This window comes from Gasterosteus aculeatus, chromosome 11 (assembly GCF_964276395.1).
Source record: "Gasterosteus aculeatus chromosome 11, fGasAcu3.hap1.1, whole genome shotgun sequence".
Taxonomy (NCBI): domain Eukaryota; kingdom Metazoa; phylum Chordata; class Actinopteri; order Perciformes; family Gasterosteidae; genus Gasterosteus; species Gasterosteus aculeatus.
Window position 1 is genome coordinate 18,053,699 of NC_135699.1, and position 23,761 is coordinate 18,077,459.

The following is a 23,761-nucleotide window of genomic DNA, read 5'->3' on the forward strand; positions in this document are numbered from 1 at the left end:
TCTGCTGGATGGAGAAGAGAGAGAATGAACCAACGCTGGGTTTTCTCATCTCAGGGAGCCTCCAACCACCAAACGCAGCCCACCAACCTAAATCCCACTGGGGGGCTGCTGCCGGCACAGCAGGGGTCCCCACACGCGTATCTGAACACCTCCTTTACTTTCTACTCTCATTACACCTTCACAAAGAATTCTGCTGGTTCAGAAGATGTTTTTTAATGTATTTCAAATATTGAATGTACATTTAAGTTGGAATGTGTAGCGTTACATTCAAGACAAACAAATCCTTACTGTTAATACTTGTAAACATCATTTGTACTTCATGTGTTCATGATTAAAAAGAGATACACGATAATCAATAATGAATAAAGAGGTAATAATGTCATTAAAAACATAAATCGTTACCGTTACTCTTCATCACAGGTTCATGACTTCTACAATTAGGTTAGTGCTTATCAATTTGCTTCTGCTAATACGTCCTTTATAAAATCACAATGAAGGATATTATATATACATACGATTGCTGTTTATTGAGATAAATCATTTTTTAAAAGTAGTTTTAAATAGAAAAGAATCCAATAATCCCATTGATCAGATTTCTAGTCATGTCAGTCTGGGCCGTCACTAGTCCAGCACCACCAGCGAGAACAGGACCGGCAGCAGCGACAGCAGCAGCGCCACCGACAGGGAGGCGGCGGCGGGGGTCCCGGATGTGGTCCCGTTCCCCATGAAGACCACGAAGCCCGTCTGGTTGGTTCCGGTCTGGCTGTTGATCCAGGTCTGGTACCGGGACACGCGCGCGTAGACCCCGGGGAACCCTGCCAGCGCGCACTGATTCCCGAAGCTCACCACGCCGGCCTGGACCCACCTGGATCCGTTTTTACTCACCAGCGGGCCGCCCGAGTCTCCCTGAGGGGGGGCAGAGGTCAGAACACCACCAGCACACAAGTACGTCTAATGACGGACGTTTGTTTGTCATCATTTCACAACAATATAACAAATAAAATGGGTTACTGAGACCTAAAGCGATTAAGACACGATCATTTGCTCTGTTAAGATTAGTAAAATATTGACAGAAGGCGTCGTCGTGACTAACCGATGATCTACAGGTGTCATGGCGTGACGGAGGAGACTCACCTGACAGGAGTCCCGCCCCCCGGCGTCGGCTCCGGCACAGACCATGTTGCTGGTTATGGATCCGTAGGCGGCGTTGCAGCGACTGTTGGACACAACGGGGACTTGAACCTCCTGAAGACGCTGAGGGAACGGGAGAGGAACTGGAGGCACAAACATCATCATCAGAGGTTCGTGTTGTATCCGACTACAAACACTCACCATTCACAACTTAAAAAATATTTCCCAGATGAAAGAAGTATTTTTAAGGGGTACATGGCTAAACAAAGGTTGAGAACCACTGCACTACGCTGCCCAAAATAGTCCCCATTGACCTCAGTGAATCCTCCTGTTGCTGTGAACGAGGACGAAAAGAAAGCAGCTGTTTGGAGGCCCGACGGCTCCACTCTGACTCAACAGGTTTCAAAGGAGCTATTCTGAGTATTTCTGTTCCATCACCGGTGAGTCACCAGGACACGAAACACCAACTGACTCCATGTCGATGATATATTCATACAGAGACGGGGACTCAGTCACGCTTATGCTGTTTAGTGTAGTCGTGATATCGGCATCATTTACCCTGGTTGGTCCTCTAGAAAAGTACATCGATACACACAGTACAACATATGTAAACGCAGTCAACGGATCCTGGACCTACTGGATGAGACAAAGACGAATCATGTCCAAACATTTTTCATTTAAAACAGCCCCTCTTTACCTGCTCTGTCTTTAAACGCTAAGAACACAAACTGAAGTACTATTGGCAGTACTCTCACCGTCTGACCCGATGGTTCCCCACCCGGTGACCCAGCAGGACGTCCCGGCCGAGAACTCGCTCCCCTCTGCCGCGAGGCACACCGGCTGGATGTAGTTGGTGAAGGTCACAGGCGAGGACAGGCGCAAGAGCGCGATGTCGTTGTCGTTGGTCTGCGAGCTGTAGCCCGGATGTCTGATGACCTGAGAGACGGCGCGGGACACCTCGTTGAGGTTGAACAGCTGCTGGCTGTCCCGGCCGAGGTACACGATGAGACCGGAAGGACTGGTGCTGCAGGACGGAGCGGAGGCCGCGCGAAGGTGTTTAGTAAAGGTGCACACTGTCATCACACTGGATACATTTTGGGGAGGGGAGGCGGCTAGCGCAGCTCACCTGGAGAAGCAGTGGGCGGCGCTCAGCACCCATTGGCTGTTGATCAGCGAGCCGCCACAGAAGTGTCCGAAGGACCGGTGCAGGCTGACCTGCCACGGCCAGGAGCCGGCGGGCGCGTTCTCCCCGCCCACGATGCGGTTGTTGCGCGGTGCCAAGCCACAGACTGACGTTTCAAACGAGAGTAGCGTAGCTTAGCGTAACGACTGGAAGCGGTTGCAAACAGCTAGCGTGGCAATTTAAAGTGTTTCTTGTTCGGTTTTAACACAGACAGAAATGCAGAAAGCTGCTTTTATGGATCATTAGATCACATTGTCACTTATGTTTTAAATGAATAATGTCATATTGACTAAAGGGGGTCGCAGGTACGAGGACTCTACTCACCATCCGGCTGTGCGTCGCTTCCTGCTGAAGACAAACGTAATATGTGATCATCATCAACTCATCTGGATTCATTTCTCAGAATGTTCATTCATACAAAACTTGTTCCACCAAATGTCTGATTATTTTCTGTCAACTCACTTTGTAAAGTAAGTGAAATAGAAATACTCACGTGAAGTACTGTACCTCTAAATATTCATACAGTACATGAACGTGTTTACTTCCCTCCGTGTTCAGCTAATTACAGAGACGGTTTTACTGTTATTTAATTGTAATAACTTCCCTTCTGGTTTGTACATTCACTCATATAAGTCATGGAGAACAGGTTTGACTGGTTACCCGGCGGCACGCGACTCTCAGTCAAACTGGCTCTACTGGATCTTCATGTTGAGAGAAACATTTTCATCAGGTGACCTTTTCTTTAAGATTCTTTGTACTTTTGTGTTTTATTCTTCTAGAAAGGACGGTTTACTAAACCGATGTAGACACATCATTCTGCGTTCAGGGTTAAGGTTAGGGTTAAGGTTACCCTAACCTTAACCCTTAACCCATATTCATGGGTACGAACGCTGAACTCAGAATGATGTGTTTCTATGTGTTTACATCGGTTTAGTAAACCGTCCTTTCTAGAAGAATAAAACACAAAAGTACAAAGCGCCGTACACAGGAGGCCTCATCACACACCTGCCTGATGGACTCACCTGTGAGAAGCAGCAGCAACGCTCCAAAAACCAGCAGCTCCTTCTCCATCGTGTGTGTGTGTCTGTGTGTGTGTGTGAGGAGCTCCACGGGAGACCAGGGGTGTGTGGCTTGTGAGGCGATGCCTCGAATACCAAACACGCCCTTCTGCCCACACACACACACACACATCACCACGCACACACACACACATCACCACACACACACACACACACACACACATCACCACGCACACACACACACATCACCACACACACACACACACACACATCACCACGCACACACACACACATCACCACGCACACACACACACATCACCACACACACACACACACACACACACATCACCACGCACACACACACACATCACCACACACACACACACACACACACATCACCACGCACACACACACACATCACCACACACACACACACACACACACACATCACCACGCACACACACACACATCACCACGCACACATCACCACACACACACATCACCACACACACATCACCACACACACACATCACCACACGCACACATCACCACACACACATCACCACACGCACATCACCACACACACATCACCACAAACACACCACCACACACACATCACCACACACACACCACCACACACACATCACCACACACGCACATATCACCACACACACACACATCACCACGCACACACCACCACACACACATCACCACACACACATCACCACACACACACCACCACACACACATCACCACACACACACCACCACACACACATCACCACACACACACACATCACCACACACACATCACCACACACACACCACCACACACACATCACCACACACACACACATCACCACACACACATCACCACACACACATCACCACACACACACACCACCACACACACATCACCACACACACATCACCACACGCACACACATCACCACACACACATCACCACACACACATCACCACACGCACACACATCACCACGCACACACACACACATCACCACGCACACACACACACATCACCACACACACACACACACACACACACATCACCACGCACACACACACACATCACCACACACACACACACACACACATCACCACGCACACACACACACATCACCACGCACACACACACACATCACCACACACACACACACACACACACACATCACCACGCACACACACACACATCACCACACACACACACACACACACACATCACCACGCACACACACACACATCACCACACACACACACACACACACACACATCACCACGCACACACACACACATCACCACGCACACATCACCACACACACACATCACCACACACACATCACCACACACACACATCACCACACGCACACATCACCACACACACATCACCACACGCACATCACCACACACACATCACCACAAACACACCACCACACACACATCACCACACACACACCACCACACACACATCACCACACACGCACATATCACCACACACACACACATCACCACGCACACACCACCACACACACATCACCACACACACATCACCACACACACACCACCACACACACATCACCACACACACACCACCACACACACATCACCACACACACACACATCACCACACACACATCACCACACACACACCACCACACACACATCACCACACACACACACATCACCACACACACATCACCACACACACATCACCACACACACACACCACCACACACACATCACCACACACACATCACCACACGCACACACATCACCACACACACATCACCACACACACATCACCACACGCACACACATCACCACGCACACACACACACATCACCACGCACACACACACACATCACCACACACACACACACACACACACACATCACCACGCACACACACACACATCACCACACACACACACACACACACATCACCACGCACACACACACACATCACCACGCACACACACACACATCACCACACACACACACACACACACACACATCACCACGCACACACACACACATCACCACACACACACACACACACACACATCACCACGCACACACACACACATCACCACACACACACACACACACACACACATCACCACGCACACACACACACATCACCACGCACACATCACCACACACACACATCACCACACACACATCACCACACACACACATCACCACACGCACACATCACCACACACACATCACCACACGCACATCACCACACACACATCACCACAAACACACCACCACACACACATCACCACACACACACCACCACACACACATCACCACACACGCACATATCACCACACACACACACATCACCACGCACACACCACCACACACACATCACCACACACACATCACCACACACACACCACCACACACACATCACCACACACACACCACCACACACACATCACCACACACACACACATCACCACACACACATCACCACACACACATCACCACACACGCACATCACCACACACACACACACCACCACACACACATCACCACACACACACACCACCACACACACATCACCACACACACATCACCACACGCACACACATCACCACACACACATCACCACACACACACCACCACACACACATCACCACACACACACATCACCACACACGCACATCACCACACACGCACATCACCACACACACACATCACCACACACACACGTCACCACACGCACACACCACCACACACGCACATATCACCACACACACACACATCACCACGCACACACGTCACCACACGCACACGTCACCACACACACATCACCACACGCACACATCACCACCACACACACATCACCACACACACATCACCACACACACACCACCACACACACATCACCACCACACACACATCACCACACACACATCACCACACACACACCACCACACACACATCACCACCACACACACATCACCACACACACATCACCACACACACACCACCACACACACATCACCACACATGCACATATCACCACACACACACACATCACCACACACACATCACCACACACACACATATCACCACACACACACACATCACCACGCACACACGTCACCACACGCACACGTCACCACACACACATCACCACACGCACACATCACCACACACACACCACCACACACACATCACCACACATGCACATATCACCACACACACACACATCACCACGCACACACATCACCACACACACACACACACACATCACCACACGCACACGTCACCACACACACATCACCACACACGCACATATCACGACACACACACACATCACCACGCACACACCACCACACACACATCACCACACACACACACACACACACACACACATCACCACGCACACACACACCACCACACACACACACACACCACCACGCACACATCACCACACACACATCACCACGCACACATCACCACGCACACACACATCACCACGCACACATCACCACGCACACACACATCACCACGCACACACACATCACCACACATCACTACACACACACATCACCACACACACACATGTGGTGGGAGTTAGTGTTAGTTAGTCAGTCAGTTAGTGTTAGTTAGTTGGTTAGTTAGTTAGTGGAAAATGTCCTTGTGAGAAATCTAAAGCATTTTAAGCTCGTCTGTGCGGATCAGCTGACCGAGCTTCTGGAGTAAAGCTTCAATACACATCAGAGAGTTTGTGTGCTTCAATCAGAGGGAGCGTCACCTTCGACGTGTCCATCCTGACCATTGAGGACATCGGGCAGAACAAGAGGGCCTTGAAGAGGCTGCGCACGGCGTGCGAGAGGGCCAAGAGGACATTGTCCTCCAGCTCGCAGGCCAGCATCGAGATGGACTCTCTGTTCGAGGGTGTGGACTTCTTCTACACCTCCGTCACCAGGGCCCGATGGCCCGATGGAGGAGGAGCTGTGCTCTGACCTCTTCCGGTCTGAACGACGCCAAGATGGACAAAGCGCAGATCCACAATGTGGTCCTGGTCAGGGGGTCCACCCGCATCCCCAAGATCCAAAAGCTGCTGCAGGACTTCTTCAACGGCGAGGAGCTGAACAAGAGCATCAACCCCGACGAGGTGGCGGCCTGCCGCTGGTGGACGTGGTGCCTGTTCATGGGGCTGGAGATGGCCGGAGGAGTCATGACGTCGCTGATCAAATGCAACACAACGATCCCCATGAAGCAGACCCAGGTCTTCTCCACCCACGCCGACTACCAGCCGGGGGTCCTCATGCAGGTCTACGAAGGGGAGCGCGCCATGACCGAGGACAACCTGCTGGGCAAGTTTGATTTGACAGGAATCCCGCCGGCCCCGCGGGGCGTCCCGCTGATCGAGGTCACCTTCGACGTGGACGCCAATAGCATCTTAAAGGTGTCGGCGGTGGACAAGAGCACCGACAAGGAGAACAAGATCACCATCACCAACGACAAGCAAGAGATCGTGAGGATGCTGCGGGACGCCGACAAATACAAGGCCGAGGACGACCTCCAGAGGGACAGGCTTCTTTTTATAGTCCTTATTATCCCCATTTCGTCTCTGCCTTCCTGGACAATAAGAACGAAACATTGATGAGATATTGTAATGTGCCTCTGTTCAGGATGAATGTGTCCATTCTGTGACAACACTACAGAACATTGTTTCATTTTGCTTGCTTGTATATTTTTTATCTTATTTTATTCCTATATTGCACCAATTCACCAACTCAAATTCCTCTATGCGTAACATGTGTGACAATGACTGGGATTGTTGAAGAATTAAAAATACATAAAATGACTTATTTTATATATGTTTATTGTACGGTCACTTTTTCTTTTACTTTATGTTTAATGGCTTCATTAATTTAAGGGAATTGCAATATTGTCCAAATAAGAAGCTTTATTATTTAGACTTTAAAAGTAAATTAATGATGTGTATATAGTGTGTGTGGGTTTATATGTGTATTAATTCTCAACATTATCAAATCCAACCGACGTTTTTTTTGAAAAAGGAAAATTTAGAATCGAGTCGTCGCGCCTTTGCACCAGATTATTAGTTATGTAGGTCGATGTATTTTTACTCTTTATTTGTGAAGCGGAAATGGAGCAAACCACCTTCCGGTCACCGCTCGAGTCCCGTGCCATCTTGTATTTAGCAAAGAACAAAAACGGCGTGAGAAACGAGCCCGACATCGGGGAGGGGCGCGGGTTTTGAGTCGTATTTTGAGTGGTTTTGTTTAATAAGAGGTCCGGTGTTACGGGACAGTTATGCTCGGAATCGCGGCACCGCGGAGAAACATCAGCCACACCCTGGAGAACAGCTAACGTTAGCTCCGGAGCTATCGAAGCTAAGCTAGCCAATTAGCTAAAGCTAGTACCGAACCAGCTAAACCAGCGCCTAAACCGTCGATCAATTTCACAATTGGCACTCGAGCTGAAAATGGAGCGGACGTCGTGTTGATCATCGGCTGACGGAGGAGACGCGGGCTATGAGGACAGAGGCTCGGTAGCTTGGCTGCTAACCGTTTGTGTTTCGTTCCCGCAGCGGAACCACAATAAGCCGCGGTGAGTAATGCTACATTTGGATAGCTTGCCGCTACGCCAGCTAACCTGCTTAGCTGTTCCAGGGGGTCCGAACTCGGGTCCGGGAGACGCGCAGGGGTCTCTGATTGTTTTGTCCTTCACTGAAATGAGACCTAGTTTAGAAAGACGTTGATGCGGATCGATTTGATTGATTATGTCATATTGGTGGTTATCTAACCGTAGCCGCGGTTAGTTTGTAAGGTAGCGACAGTAATGCTGTAAATACCACATTATAATAATACCAACTAAAGTTACCGTTAAATGTTCCTTATGTAATGGTACAAGTACCACACTATAAGCAGAGTACTGTTATTAGTGCTGTTATACTATGACACAGTAACAAACTAGCATAGTATTAATATAGTTCGGTACTTTTACTACAGGAACATTTAACTGTAACACCGTATTAATATGATATGTTACGTGTAGTTTAATCTAATTTTAAAATGTACTTTCTGTTATAGTACTATCACCACATTAAACATGTTGTAAAATGTTTCTATGTTATATAGTATAGAGTATATTTAGTCCATCTATGTATTCATATAAAAGCAGTATTTTACTGACATTTTTACCGTTTATGATGAAAATAGTTTTTCATGTTTCTTGTGCAAAAACATCTTTAGTAGTAAATGGTTAATGATTAGTAACTATTAACTAAGTTATGCCTGAGGTGTAGTTGAAGAAAACATAAATCAGATTTTGTGTAAAGATGCATAACTTTCCTCGTTTACGTTCTCTTTGTCTTCACCAACATGAAGCATTAACACGTTAATAAACCACACTGATCCGAGCGTAGTACCACATCAGGTGTCTTCAGCGCCGTGCAGCGTCCATCCATCCGTCTGCAAACCGCTTATCCTGCACACGGGGTCACGGGGGGGCTGGAGTCCATCCCAGCCAACTTCAGGTGATAGACGGGGTTCAACAATACAACACGGGGAGAACATGCAGACTCCACACAGAAAGGCCTCTGGGCCGAGTCGAACCCAGGACCTTCTTGCTGTGAGGCGACAGTGCTGACCACCACGCCCCCGTGCCGCCCCGCCCTGCAGTGTCCCTGATAAAACGCATTCATTGTCATCGGGACATTTTGATATGAGCGTTAAACGTCTATTATTCTTGATTGTGAACTTGCGTCCCTTTAGTCTGGAGGAGTTGGTTACAGTTAGTGAGACGCTAACACTCCGAAGCATCAACCGGTCTCCTCAGTCCCTCGCCAAAGGTCTCATGCTGGATTCGGGTCCAAACCAAATATGTGAGTTGGAGGTTTTTCCCTCATAGGATTCTTCGGGAACTTACTTCCTCCTGTGGAGAGCTGCTTCTTTTCCGTGGAAAATGACAAGAAATAGAAACGAGAAACCGGCGAATGGTGACAAACCACGATGCATCTTAAAGTCCATTTAGACTCTTCTGTGGATACAAAATCATACTGACTAGACGTGACAAGAACGTAAACACGGTTATGACATTAATCAGAAAAAACACAGGTTTCATTTCATGATCATCGCGCGATTATCAATGAGATACAGAGATGCGCGCGGAGCAGAAACCGCTTCAGCTCGTCGCCGAGCCGACGTAGAGGAAAGCGCAGCCAGCAGCGCTTGTGAGTCACATGACGCAGGCAGAGGCGTCTGGTCGACTAGTCGTCCAAGGTGTGCGAGCGGGGGGGCGGGCGCTGCGGCCGACGGGGAGGTTGAAGAGGAACCGGAGTCGCAATTTTTAAAAAAAAAAGGGTGAGGAATTGGATGTGTGGCGGGAGTGCGTTACTAAAGACTGAAAGGAGTCACTGTCACGCTCAATGCGTGATAGCGAGAGCCCTGAAAGTCTGTCAATGGCAAAAGATGCAAAGTCGACGTAACGTGGCACAGGAGCACCACCTGAGGAACATAACAAGCCTCCAGCAGCTCTGCTACAGCTGTTTACTGGTCATCCAGCTGATCAAGCTAGCGTTAGCTCGCTTATAACAGCAGTAAAGCAGTTAGCAAGACTAAGACACGTTTCTATTTACTCGCCGCTTTTGGTTGGTCTGTTGTCTTGTATATATTTCGTGCTTTGTCCCATATCGGTTATTGTTGACAAATATATTTGTGTGTGTTGTACTTTTTAATGCGTCATATACGGTAGTCCAGTGCGCATATACTGTGGGTTATACGGTAGTTGATGTTATGTTCAAGGAACAACCTGTACTTTCTGAAGTATTTTTGCAATGTGACTTTGAAGTTCTGTTTTAGAATAAAGGGTTGGAATTTAAAGCTTTTTAATGCTGTTTTTGTTATCCGATTCATCGATTGATCAAAGAAATAATCAACCGATTAATCGATTATCAAAATAATCGTTTGTTTCAAAATATTTAAAATGAAGAATCAAATGTTTAGGCTTCATTTTGGTGAATCTTACTGCATTTGTCGCACTTGATGCGTTCAAGGGCCATTGGAGAAATGAAAATGTGACCATGTTCCCAATGACCAAACTCCGAAGCACAGTTGGAGTTTGGGCTCCTTGTTGTTGGTCCTCTCTACGTGTTGTTTCCCTCCTCGCAGCCAACGGTAGCTGCAGGCCTCCTCGCCTCCCGTTGGACGCACAACTAAACGTCTGCGAAGGAGCGCTGGGTCCCCTGGTCCAGGGAATGAGAAAGGAGGAGCCTGAAGGTTCTGCTCCATTAACTCCGTCACAGGGTGGTGGAGTTGCGTGTGTCCGGTTCGATGGTCTGACTCCTCCGTGTGTGTGTGTGTTCATGTCGCTTGATGCTCTCTCACCCTCTTATCCGGGGTCGGGTCGCGGGGGCAACAGCTCCAGCAGTACAGATGAGTATCGTTTGGGGGGTTTTTGATACCGATGTCGAAACCGATACTTAAAAGCATATTGTTTATCTACTTTGTGACAGAATTGATTATTTCTATATTTAGTTAACAATTTGCTGCGTAAAATGAAGACGGGAAAAAAAAAATCAAACAATCTGCCATCATTTGCGTGAGGAAACACCGAAGGAACAACGGTACGGCACCGGTTCTCGGTACCCATCACTATTCAACAGGGGACCCCAGACGTCGGTTCCCAGGCCTCCTCTATCAACTCGATCCGGGGGCCCAAAGTGCTCCCAGTCTGCTGATTGAATCTCTCACACAGTCCCTGTGCCCAGAGGGTGAAGGTAGGACATAGATTGACCTGAAGATGCCACTACGCCTCATGTCCTGTCCATCCAAAGCACAAAGCGGATTGACACGGTGAAGACAGCTCTGGCTTTGTGCATATGGGGCGAAGGCCCCCCCCCCCCCCCACCCCGTACTCTCACCGAACCCCCCACAGTATCTTTGGTACTTGAACTAAATCATTTAGACTGACGTCACTAATTTGACATAAAATGAGGTCTGAGACCTCTTCAACAAAACATGTGACATATTTGAGGGAACGACGTCTGAAGTACATTCGGTCCAGCCAAAACGCAACCGTGAATAGCTGAAGCCCGTCGGTGGGGGGGCTTTGTGGGAACTGGCTGCCATTTTGTCTGTGAGAGGACGCCTACGTCTCTGCTCCTCTCAGGTGGGAGATGAAGACTTTCCTCGGCGGGGACGTCGCGTAGCAGAAGACAAGTCCATACAGGGATGAGACGTCTTGGTGTTTCTCCTTTCGCTCTGAACAGCAGAATAAATTAAACCAGATAGGACCGGACGTTGGAGGGGAAACTTTACAGTGTGATGTCAGCGTCGTACTGTGATGGGGGTCGGTACTGATGACATCACTTGTTTCACTTATGGAATCTTTCAGTCCCCATGTAAAGTATTTCCCATCTGAACACTTGAGCAGAGGATAATGTGTTTGTCACAAATGTTAGGTGTCAGATTGCCCACTGACCTTTAACCTGAGTGCCCCCCCCCTCTCCCCACAGGCCCTGGCCATGCCCTCGAGTGCACGGGCGGGCAACCTAAAAGACCCCGAAGTGGCAGACCTCTTCTGCAAAGACGATCCGGAGAAGCTGTTCGCTGACCTCCGTGAGATCGGACATGGCAGCTTCGGAGCCGTTTACTTTGTGAGTGTGTGTGTGTGTGTGTGTGTGTGTGTGTGTGTGCGCGTGTGCGCACTCATGGCCGCCCTCCGAGGACACTTCTGTTTTCTCTGAAATGTCTCTTAGAAATAGAACATCTGACTTCTGTTGTCCATTGAGAAGGAGAGACATGTCTTGTCTGTCTTTTGTCTCCTCCAAGTGGTCTTTAGATTCCCATGCGCTCCTTAGTCGCACGTGTAGCTGTGTGGATGCTGCCGATGTGCCCTTGAGCAAGGCCAGTGGCTAAATGCTGGTCAACCCGAGGGTCTCATGTTCTGATCAGCTGAGCTTCTGTCGCCTCGCAGGCCCGAGATGTTCGCAACAATGAGGTGGTGGCCATCAAGAAGATGTCGTACAGCGGCAAGCAGACCAACGAGGTAACAAAGTCCCTCTTTAACTCCTCTGGGAGTTTAGTCAGACACCAGTTCTTGTTAACCGCATGCTGTCATTTACCTCCTCTGAATTGTGGGTAGATATGAAGGCGTGACATCATCCACACCGTTCCTCTCCTCTGAGGGAGTCTCTCCCTATTCATATATATTATTGATGTGTCTGTGTGTCTCCTGTGCAGAAATGGCAGGACATCATCAAAGAGGTGAAGTTCCTGCAGAAGCTGCGCCACCCGAACACCATCGAGTACCGAGGATGTTACCTGAAGGAGCACACGGCATGGGTACGCCTACCTCCATCTTTGTTCCTGGGTCAGGAAGCTCAGCCTCTGATTGGTCCTCACAGCTGCTCACTGATTGGTTACTAATTTCATATCTCAGAGAGATAAAGTACTTTTTACTCGAACCGTGAACATAAACGAGATTAATGCAACAAAATATTTAACGTAGTTAACGAAAGGATGGAGCGTTTTGCATTGGCAGTAAAACAAACAGGCGCGACGTACAGCAGAGATCTGTGCAGAGGAACTACTCCACGAGTCAGAAGGGGGGCGAGCGTCAAACGGACCACTTAGAGCACTGCTATGCTAAGCTAGCTGCTAGGCTACTTCCAACTCAAAATCATAACGTTCCGTGTGCCCAAAAAGGCCGTGGTTTGAAAACGTAGAATATAGAATATTTTAACGCAACTTTGTTTCCTTCTAGTGTGCTTTGACCTCTGACCCCTAAAGCCGCCGCGTGCTGCATTCAGTTGGGTGCAGAGAGCTTTTTGTCTGGGGGGAAACACAATGACGCATGAATACATCGTCCCCGTAGTTCACGTCTGTGTTTGCTGCAGACATGACGGAGTCTCAGCTCATGATGTGGTGTCTTTGTTCCAGCTGGTGATGGAGTACTGCCTCGGCTCGGCCTCGGACCTCCTGGAAGGTCGGTGTGACCCTTCTTCAGCTATTGACTCACTTTATTTATCTCACGTTTGTGTCGTTGTGACTCTTTGGTCCTCTCGTCATCACAGTTCACAAAAAGCCGCTCCAGGAAATAGAAATAGCTGCCATTACCCATGGTGCATTGCAGGGATTAGCGTATCTTCACTCTCACAACATGATTCACAGGTAAGAACGTCTGCCTATTGATCCACTCTTTGATTAGAAGGTGTCTATGTTCTGCTTTGACATCTATTGATTACTCTTCCCCGATTATTATGAACTTTTAAATGTCATAGACCTTTAAACCCTTTGCAAATACATAAATTATATAAGAATGATAAGATATAAATACACAAATTCATCAGACATAATCGATGAACTGAAATATTGATTAATGTTGACTGACCGTGGTAAAAGAAGATAGGAGTAAGAATGTATTAATCAGTTAACTCAGAGTCTGAATAAGATGGAACAATAAGTTTGGTAGTTATAGCTTATTTTGAAGGCTAAATGCTAAGCTAACGTGTGATTGTGTCTGCAGGGACGTGAAGGCCGGGAACATCCTGCTGACGGAGCCCGGTCAGGTCAAACTGGGAGACTTTGGTTCTGCTTCCATCGTGGCTCCAGCCAACTCCTTCGTGGGGACTCCGTACTGGTGAGACTGGTCTTCTACTCAGACAACCAGTGTTTGAAGTACATCTTTATCATTGCTATTGTTCCTTCATCACTTGAATCCGTTTTTTGCTGCTAAGTCACAGCTAAATGTCTTTATCTTGTGTTCCTACAGGTGCAATAAAGATTAATAAACACTCACGATGATGTCATGATGCTGTTTAGCGCCTCTAGACATGTGCAGTATCTTTGTTTCACGTTTAATAGATGAAATAAATGGCTGAGTCAATAGCGGTTTCCATGGCGCTTGAGGATCAGAGCGCAGGTGAGGTTCTTACCTGTGCCATGTGTCCCCAGGATGGCTCCTGAGGTCATCCTGGCCATGGACGAGGGCCAGTACGACGGCAAGGTGGACGTCTGGTCACTGGGCATCACCTCCATCGAGCTGGGTAAGAGCCGCAGCACGTCCACCGGACGGACCCACGGTGAAGGTCTCTGTGTTGACTCTGTGCCACCCCCCCCCCCACAGCGGAGAGGAAGCCCCCCCTGTTCAACATGAATGCCATGAGTGCCTTATATCACATCGCTCAGAACGAGAGCCCCGTCCTTCAGTCCAACCACTGGTGAGTCATCACGTCCGACCAGATCCCAGCAGCATGATCATTTGAACATAGACGTGCCTCCTCACAGCAGACGTTGGATGTTAAGATGTCCTCTCGGGTATTTGTGTTATTGAGCGCACGTGATAATGCGCTGGTGGAGTAAACGAGGGACAACTGACCTCTGTAGTGCTTCCCTGTGTCCTCTTTATTGATCATCCCGTGCGCTCCGCAGGTCCGACTCCTTCCGGAACTTTGTGGATTCTTGCCTGCAGAAGATTCCTCAGGACCGGCCCACCTCTGACGTGCTGCTGAACGTGAGGACCAGCCCCCCTTCACTCCCCCCAGCCATAGACCCTCGTCTTCATCGCAGTTTGCTCATCTGTCCCCCCCCCGCCTCCTCCACAGCATCGCTTCCTGTGCCGCGAGCGCCCGCTCACGGTGGTCATGGACCTGATCGCCCGCACCAAGGACGCAGTGAGGGAGCTCGACAACCTGCAGTACCGCAAGATGAAGAAGATCCTCTTCCAGGAGACGCAGCTGAATGGGCCGGTGTCCGAGGGGGGGGAGGAGGAGGAGGTGAGTGGGTCCTGCTGTGTGGGAGGGGGGGGAAGAGGAGAGACGGGACAGTACAAAGAGAGGAAGAGAGGAAGTGTACCAGACAGATGCCAGTGGGTGGCGGGTAGAGGAGGTGCCAGTGGGTGGCGGGTGGGGGAGGAGGTGCCGGTGGGTGGCGGGTAGAGGAGGTGCCAGTGGGTGGCGGGTGGAGGAGGTGCCAGTGGGTGGCGGGTGGAGGAGGTGGTGCCAGTGGGTGGCGGGTGGAGGAGGTGGTGCCAGTGGGTGGCGGGTGGAGGAGGTGGTGCCAGTGGGTGGCGGGGGGGGGAGGTGGTGCCAGTGGGTGGCGGGGGGGGGGGGGTGGCGGGGGGGGGAGGAGGTGCCGGTGGGTGGCGGGAGGTGATTGAGGCTCTCCGTTTTTTACAGCTCCTCCTCCCTGATTTATGTGGAGACATTTAAATAAAAACAATCTTAAGTATAAGTCACACGTGATGTGTTCACGGACAGTCGGACAGGTGACGATCTAATGATAATGAAAGTTGTAGTTTTATTTTCTCATAAGAAATCCAGCTGAATCGTGTGTGTGTGTGTGTGTGTGTGTGTGTGTGTGTGTGTGTGTGTGTGTGTGTGTGTGTGTGTGTGTGTGTGTGTGTGTGTGTGTGTGTGTGTGTGTGTGTGTCAGGAGGTGGAGCAGTACCTACTGCGTACTGGGACAGTGAACAGCATGGAGAGCTCCCAGTCTGTCCCCAGCATGTCCATCTCAGCCAGCTCCCACAGCAGCTCGGTCAACAGTCTGGCCGACGCGTCCGACGACAGCAGCAACGAGATGGCCATGATGCAGGAGGGCGAGCACACCGTCACCTCCAACAGCTCCATCATCCACCGACCCACGGTAACCCACAAGGCTCTGAGTAACCATGACAACCCCATTCGCTCGTAGAGCACTTTGTAAGTGATGACAACCTGGTCCCGCGTGATGTCCTCCTCGTCAGGGTCAGGATAACATCTACGATGACCCATACCAGCCGGAGATGGACCAACCTCAGGTTCCTTCAGCCGGACGCCGACGAGCTTATTACCGCAACCGGGACCACTTTGCCACCATTAGGACCGCCTCCTTGGTAAGTCCTCCTCAGCCTCTTCTCCCTTCTCCTCCTTGTCTTCCTCCCCCCACCTCCTCTTGGAAGTCTTGTACTTTATTATTTCACACCAATTTGTGAAAAATTAGGTTTTTAGATCTTTGGCTTTCTCAGAAAATGAATCCAGACTTCTTGTACTCTTTTCTTCTGAATCAGTAAAACCTGAAAGTCTTATCTTGTTTATGTGATGACTGTTGTATTTCTGAAGAGTAAATCCCTCCTGAAGTTGATGAAGACGACGATGAGATTGTATTTTACTGGAGTCGGTCCCCCGTGGCTCCGCCCTCATGTCGCATCACCACGTGACTGTCCGGCTCCGCCTCCTAAGCACCGCTCCACTCCTCCTCCAGGTGACCCGTCAGATCCAGGAGCACGAGCAAGGCTCGGCGCTGCGGGAGCAGATGTCCGGGTACAAGCGCATGAGGAGGCAGCACCAGAAGCAGCTGATGGGGCTGGAGAACAAGCTGAAGGCGGAGATGGACGAGCACCAGCTGAAGCTGGACAAGGAGCTGGAGAACCAGAGGAACAGCTTCTCCTCGGAGGCCGACAAGCTGTCCAAGAAGCACCAGGCCATCCTGGAGAAGGAGGTGGGGGTCCTGTCACGCAGCGTCATTTCCATGTGGCCCACCTCCGGTGGACTGATTACCAGCAGCTATTCATAATAAGACAATTCATCTGTAGTAGTAATGAAATAATATCCGGCATATGTGTATGTATGGATAACAATGGCATTAGAGACGTTAAACGGATCATAATTCAGCTGATATCTATTTTAACATCTGGATTTATTCAAGTTCATCACCCAAAACGACTTCTAACAGACGACCCCTGAACACATCACAATAACGTTATATGTTCACTGAGCAGAGCCTGAACGCATCCCAATGTACCTGAAGAGAACCTGTTAGCTGTTAGCGGTGCTGCTAACGTCAATATCCTCCTGTTGATCTGCACGCTTATTGGTGGATTACAATGTCACATGATCAGATACAAGAAAACATTGGCGACATGCTGTGAGGGTTAAATTCTGACTTCCTGGTAACTGTATATCTAAAGAGCTGGTTTAAGAGAGTCGGTTCCTTCTGAAAAGCTTCAGGTGAACACCACTTCCTGCTCACCGCTATGGGACGGTGACTCGCTCACAGTGATGTTTAGACCAGCTCTCACCTCCTGCGTCCCTGCAGGTGAAGGCGGCTCTGACTGAGGAGAAGAAGTTCCAGCAGCACATCCTGGGCCAGCAGAAGAAGGAGCTCACCGGTCTGCTGGAGACCCAGAAGCGCCAGTACCGCCAGCGCAAAGACCAGCTGAAAGAGGTCAGAGAGGGTCACACGTTAACCTGCTCACATCGCCATGGCAACAGGACCCCACTGAGCCACTTGTCCCCCCCCCAGGAGCTGAGCGAGAACCAGTCCACCCCCAAGAGGGAGAAGCAGGAGTGGCTGATCCGCCAGAAGGAGTGCCTGCAGCAGATGCAGGCGGAGGAGGAGGCCAGCCTGCTGCGGAGGCAGCGGCAGTACTACGAGCTGCAGTGTCGCCAGTACAAGAGGAAGATGCTGCTGGCCCGACACAACCTGGAGCAGGACCTGCTGAGGGAGGTAGGCCAGTTCCGCCCTCCTTTATCTCCCGTCAGAATAAAAGCCCCTCTGCCCTGGAAACACGTGTTCACTGCAGAATACCGCGTGAATGAAACGAGTTCTTCTCCCACACAACACAGATACTCCTACAAAATATTCTTCTTTTCTGCTTCTTCTCCCCCACCAGGACCTCAACAAGAAGCAGACCCAGAAGGACCTGGAGTGCGCCATGCTGCTGCGTCACCACGAGTCCACGCAGGAGCTGGAGTTCAGGCAGCTGGGCTCGGTGCAGCGGACCCGGGCCGAGTTGATTCGGACTCAGCACCAGACGGAGCTGACCAACCAGATGGAGTACAACAAGCGCCGCGAGCAGGAGCTGAGGCAGAAGCACACGGTGGAGGTCCGGCAGCAGCCCAAGAGCCTCAAGGTGAGAGCGGGGGGGTTCTGTGGAAACTGTGATGACCAGAAGGAGAGAAGAACTCGTGGTTACCGCAGAATAGCACCGTCATAATGACATCATTAAATATCTTCTGAGGCTCGATGTGTTTCTCTCCTCTCGGCACACATGACTGCTGGTCTCAGATGTTTTTACAGATTGTGATTTAAAGTAACAAGATCTTTTTGATGGGATGTGTTCAGGGACCGTTGCAAGGATGATGATTCAGGGGTTTTTTTTAGACAACAATTAACATCTCAAAATCCTTCACTGATTTTAATGAAAACCTTCACAGTCCAAAGAAATGCAGATCAAGCGTCAGTTCCAAGAGACCTGTAAGATCCAGACCCGGCAGTACAAGGCTCTGAGGAACCACCTCCTAGAGAGCACTCCCAAATCCGACCACAAGACCGTCCTCAAACGCCTCAAAGAGGAGCAGACTCGCAAGCTGGCCATCCTGGCCGAGCAGTACGACCACTCCATCAACGACATGCTGTCCACACAGGCTGTGAGTAAGGCAAGGAAATCCCGCCCACCTTCTGCACCGCACCTCAACACGACCTCCTTCAGAACCTAGACCAGAACCAGTGACTCCAGCTCTACAGACATGAACACATCTTCGTCATCATCATGGTGCTCGCTGTGCTTCTCGGGTCCTAACGCTCTCGCGTCCCCCCCACAGCTCCGCCTGGACGAGACCCAGGAGGCCGAGTACCAGGTTCTGAGGATGCAGCTGCAGCAGGAGCTGGAGCTGCTGAATGCCTACCAGAGTAAGATCAAGATCCACACGGACAGCCAGCACGAGCGGGAGATGAAGGACCTGGAGCAGAGGGTGTCCATCCGCCGGGCACTGCTGGAGCAACGGGTACCCATCACGCTCCTCCTTAGACCCTCAGCTCACTGTCTGTCTGTCTGTCTGTGTGTGAGATAATAATATATATATATGTGTGTGTGTGTGTATATATATATATATATACACAATTATTTCATTAGTACAACATCTTTGCTCCCCCGAGGTCTTGAGTTCATTATCTGTCCTTGTCTTCGTGTCCCCAGATCGAGGAGGAGATGCTGTCGCTGCAGAACGAGCGCTCGGAGCGGATCCGGACCCTCTTGGAGCGCCAGGCCCACGAGATCGAGGCCTTCGACTCGGAGAGCATGCGCCTGGGCTTCAGCAACATGGCGCTGAGCGGCATCCCTGCCGAGGCCTTCAACCAGGGCTACCCGACCCCCAGCCCCTCCTCGGGCTCCGGGGGCTGGCCCTCGAGGCCCGTCCCCCGCTCCGGGAGCCACTGGAGCCACAGCGTGCAGAACTCGGTAGCCACACCCTCCTGGCGTGGCCAGAACCACTCAGGAGGAGGGGGAGGAGGAGGAGTGGGGGCGGGCTTCATCCGGGCCGAGTCCATCGCCTCCTCCCACGGCCTCGGCAGGGACAGCGAGCTGCACAAGAGCAGCAGGAGCCACCCGTCCTCCTCTGCCTCCTCCCACTCCTCCTCCCATCATCACCATCACCACCACCACCACCAGCACCACCAGCAGCAGCAGCAGCCCCCGCCGCAGCACTACCTCCCGCAGCACTACCAGCACCACCAGAGCACGCCACAGCTGTACCGCGAAGGCCACGACGGCCGGGAGCGCTCCAGGGAGTGGGTGGGAGGAGGAGGAGGAGGAGCAGCAGCAGCAGGAGGAGGAGGAGGAGGAGGAGGAGGTGGTGGAGGCGGAGGCCTCTACCCCCACCACTCCCAGCTCCACCACCATCACCACCACCTCGCCACTCACGCCTCCTCCCAGTCCCTGGCGCTCCTGCCTCCCCCCCCGCCGCCACCACCAATCTCTCTCTCCTCTTCCTCCCCGCCCTCCTCCGCCTCCTCGTCCTCCTCGTCTCAGGGAGGCTACGGCGGCGGCCTGAGCATCCGGGGCCCCGGCCTGATGGCCCTCAGGAACAGCCCCCAGCCTCTGAGGAGGACGGCCTCCGGGGGTCCGGGGGGAGGAGGGGGGAGCGACGGTGGGCTGAGCAGGAGCACGTCAGTCACCTCCCACATCTCCAACGGGTCTCACCTCTCCTACTCATGAAGCTCCTCCTGAGATCTGACTCCAGGTCTGTAGGTTAGATCGTCGTCTTTTTTCAGCACGAAAGATTGTTCCTGAAGCTCCAAAAAAAAAAGAAACCTTTTTGATTTTATTTTGAAGTATTAAGAAACAAAACGTAAATAATGTAGGTTTTGTGCCACATTGAATCAGCGTCCCCACGGTGCGTTCAAAGACCCCTGTAAACTATGTAAATAACAGACTGTAAACCCAAGTATCTTTTGTTTTGATCCGTAACTAACTGTCATACGTTAATTTGTTTTTTAGTGATGGATAACAATCTGTTAACTGAAGAAACACTGCCACCTCGTTTGACCTCGAGTGACCCCGCCCCTTTCACGTTTTCTTAAAGGGACAGTCCGACATTTAAAAAAAATTCAAAATCCTTTAAAATTATCAAGGCATGTTAAAGGTATTTATCCAGACAACACATTTCAGGCACAAAAATACATCAAATGTAGTAAAAAATCAATCACAAAAGTGTTAAAAGGTGGAATGAGCAGGTTTTGTTTTATCTTATTTATTTGTGTTCGGATAGAAACAAAATTTCTAAGAGTTCTCGCTCTTGAATTGAATTTGATCTTTATGTTCATATTCTGTTATGAAGAACCAATTATTCAAATGAGATGTTTTCTTGAATAATAACAGAAATAAAATGGGAAATAAAAGTACCTGAAGTGGATCAGAAAATCCATTAAACAGTCAATAGATTAGTCGACTCATTAGTTCTTATTTCCATGATGGAATGTCGGACTTCTTCTTTAAAGGGGGTGTGTGTGCGTGTGCGTGTGTGTGCGTGTGTACAGTGGTTTGTATGAATAACAGGAACACTATTTATAGACATGTACATAGAGCACTAACGGAGACCGTGTTAGAGAAATATTAATATGATAATGGGATGATGTCATTATTACCTCGACTGCAGCGGGAATATTTATGTTGTATGCCGGTTTTTAAGGTGTAGTTGCCATGTTGACCACTAGGTGGAGGAATACGAGCAATGTTACTGTGATAGACAGAGGAGGACTACATTTCCCAGCATTCCTCTGGAGGACACACTGTTCTTTGTGTTTTCTTGAGCCAGTATTATAAAGTCTACGCCGTCGAGTCAAATATTAATGATCATATTTTACGGATTCTTTCTCAGTTTAGTGCGATGTTTTTTTATTTCTGCTTTTATTTCTTCAACAAAAAACAGACACACTGAAAAATATGAATCTGCAAAGTATTCAATAATTTAAATAGAAATATAGGTAGAAATAGTTCTATGGATTTAAGTTTGGTAAGATCTATTTGTTAGCGCTCAAATATTATGAGATAAACGTGTTTTTATTGAGTTAAATATTTTATGGGCTCAATAATTGATACTTGAACACTCTGGATCTTTATGGGCAAGCCAACTGATCTGAAATCTGCTTGTTTATAATAAAACAAACTAATACTTTTCTTTGTTGCCGACAGACAACAAACCTCTCCCTCAAAACAAAGCAAAGGTTTGTGAGATTTCATTTTGCCAACTCTACTTTTTTACTACATTTTTTTATTTTGTGAAGTTTTATTCCGTCGTTTTGCCAATTAAAGCTGCTCCTGCTCTTCTGTGAGCAGTTCAATGACATCGGGATATCTGTGTTTTTCGCTGCCTCAACTGTTCTGGATATTCTTTTGTTTGGTTCTATGTGAACAACAAATGTTTCTAAAAATGTGCTCAATATTTTCTCATGTTTTGTCTGAGTTGAATTTGTTAATGCACAGACAATAAGTCTGGAGACACTCATCTTTTTTTTTTTTTTTTTCAACAAAATTCCCCCCCAAAAGGTTTCCATCTTTAATCAGATTTTTTGGATCTTAAACTAATCTAATCTATGTGATGCGTTTGACATTTGTAATCTGAACCAAATGTGATCCAGAAAAGAAACAACAATCAAAACAATTAGCAAATTTCCCAAAATGCATTGCTTTCACAAAGCGCTCCTGTACGCTGACGTTCGTCCTACAACACAAAGAAGCAGTGACTGCTGGTTGTTTGGCCACAATAAACTGACGGGGATGAAGAGGATGATGAAGATGAGTAAGTGTGATGGATGGATTTTTACGACTGGAGGCGGAGCTGGTTTTTGCAGGAGAGATGAATTGTACAGAAATGTAACAATAATTTTGGAGAAATAAATGGAACAAAAACAGAAGTGTTTATTTGTTTTTGTTTTATTTACGAAAGCTTAAATCAGTTTTAAACTTTAAATGAGAATGTTTGTTTCTGAATCAAACCGTTTTTAAAAGACTAACTGCTTTCAATTCAAGGTGAGACTCAAACACATTTCAAATGTCACATTTATCTATACTGCACGGTGGCGCAGTGGTTAGCACTGTTGCCTCACAGCAAGAAGGTCCTGGGTTCGATTCCGCCCAGTGGCCTTTCTGTGTGGAGTCTGCA

The 23,761-nt window shown here is 49.3% G+C and overlaps 3 protein-coding genes across 5 annotated transcripts; 2 read left to right on the top strand and 1 right to left on the bottom strand.

The window, feature by feature from the left end:
- Positions 1–188: 188 nt before the first annotated feature.
- Positions 189–3,441, bottom strand: LOC120827910 (chymotrypsin-like protease CTRL-1). Of its 2 annotated transcripts, none has more exons than XM_078084248.1 (6): positions 3,337–3,441; positions 2,639–2,659; positions 2,258–2,420; positions 1,887–2,155; positions 1,135–1,274; positions 189–906 (listed from the first exon to the last, which is right to left on the bottom strand). In XM_078084248.1, exons 1-6 carry the CDS (start codon positions 3,383–3,385, stop codon positions 622–624), a joined length of 927 nt encoding a protein of 308 aa, XP_077940374.1. In that variant the 5' UTR covers positions 3,386–3,441; the 3' UTR covers positions 189–621. The 2 variants fall into 2 exon arrangements, with proteins under 2 accessions (XP_077940374.1, XP_077940373.1); XM_078084247.1 differs by having other exon boundaries at positions 2,639–2,662; positions 3,337–3,435.
- A 3,910-nt stretch (positions 3,442–7,351) lies between these two features.
- LOC120827913 (heat shock 70 kDa protein-like) lies at positions 7,352–8,074 on the top strand. Its single transcript, XM_078084250.1, has one exon. The coding sequence runs from the start codon at positions 7,361–7,363 to the stop codon at positions 7,976–7,978; it is 618 nt and encodes a 205-aa protein (XP_077940376.1). The 5' UTR covers positions 7,352–7,360; the 3' UTR covers positions 7,979–8,074.
- A 402-nt stretch (positions 8,075–8,476) lies between these two features.
- taok2a (TAO kinase 2a) lies at positions 8,477–23,513 on the top strand. 2 transcript variants are annotated; one of them, XM_078084218.1, is made up of 20 exons: positions 8,477–8,949; positions 12,857–12,997; positions 13,318–13,389; positions 13,584–13,685; positions 14,283–14,328; positions 14,417–14,513; positions 14,869–14,982; positions 15,297–15,388; positions 15,469–15,562; positions 15,774–15,855; positions 15,947–16,117; positions 16,776–16,985; positions 17,086–17,214; positions 17,583–17,819; positions 18,417–18,545; positions 18,624–18,827; positions 18,994–19,233; positions 19,538–19,759; positions 19,925–20,107; positions 20,299–23,513. In XM_078084218.1, the coding sequence occupies exons 2-20, from the start codon at positions 12,866–12,868 to the stop codon at positions 21,313–21,315; spliced, it is 3,573 nt and encodes a 1,190-aa protein (XP_077940344.1). In that variant the 5' UTR covers positions 8,477–8,949; positions 12,857–12,865; the 3' UTR covers positions 21,316–23,513. The 2 variants fall into 2 exon arrangements, with proteins under 2 accessions (XP_077940344.1, XP_077940345.1); XM_078084219.1 differs by having other exon boundaries at positions 19,538–19,750.
- The last annotated feature ends 248 nt before the right edge of the window (positions 23,514–23,761 follow it).

Excerpts from the sequence above, each read along its gene's own strand:
- taok2a (XM_078084218.1), top strand. The coding sequence starts at position 12,866 with ATGCCCTCGAGTGCACGGGCGGGCAACCTAAAAGACCCCGAAGTGGCA. Across the intron at positions 14,514-14,868 it reads TCTCACAACATGATTCACAG|GGACGTGAAGGCCGGGAACA; the intron begins GTAAGAACGTCT and ends TTGTGTCTGCAG. Across the intron at positions 18,828-18,993 it reads AGCAGGACCTGCTGAGGGAG|GACCTCAACAAGAAGCAGAC; the intron begins GTAGGCCAGTTC and ends CTCCCCCACCAG.
- LOC120827910 (XM_078084247.1), bottom strand. The coding sequence starts at position 3,385 with ATGGAGAAGGAGCTGCTGGTTTTTGGAGCGTTGCTGCTGCTTCTCACA. Across the intron at positions 2,663-3,336 it reads GTTGCTGCTGCTTCTCACAG|CAGGAAGCGACGCACAGCCG; the intron begins GTGAGTCCATCA and ends GTTTGTCTTCAG. Across the intron at positions 2,421-2,638 it reads AAGCGACGCACAGCCGGATG|TCTGTGGCTTGGCACCGCGC; the intron begins GTGAGTAGAGTC and ends TTGAAACGTCAG.
- LOC120827913 (XM_078084250.1), top strand. The coding sequence starts at position 7,361 with ATGGACAAAGCGCAGATCCACAATGTGGTCCTGGTCAGGGGGTCCACC.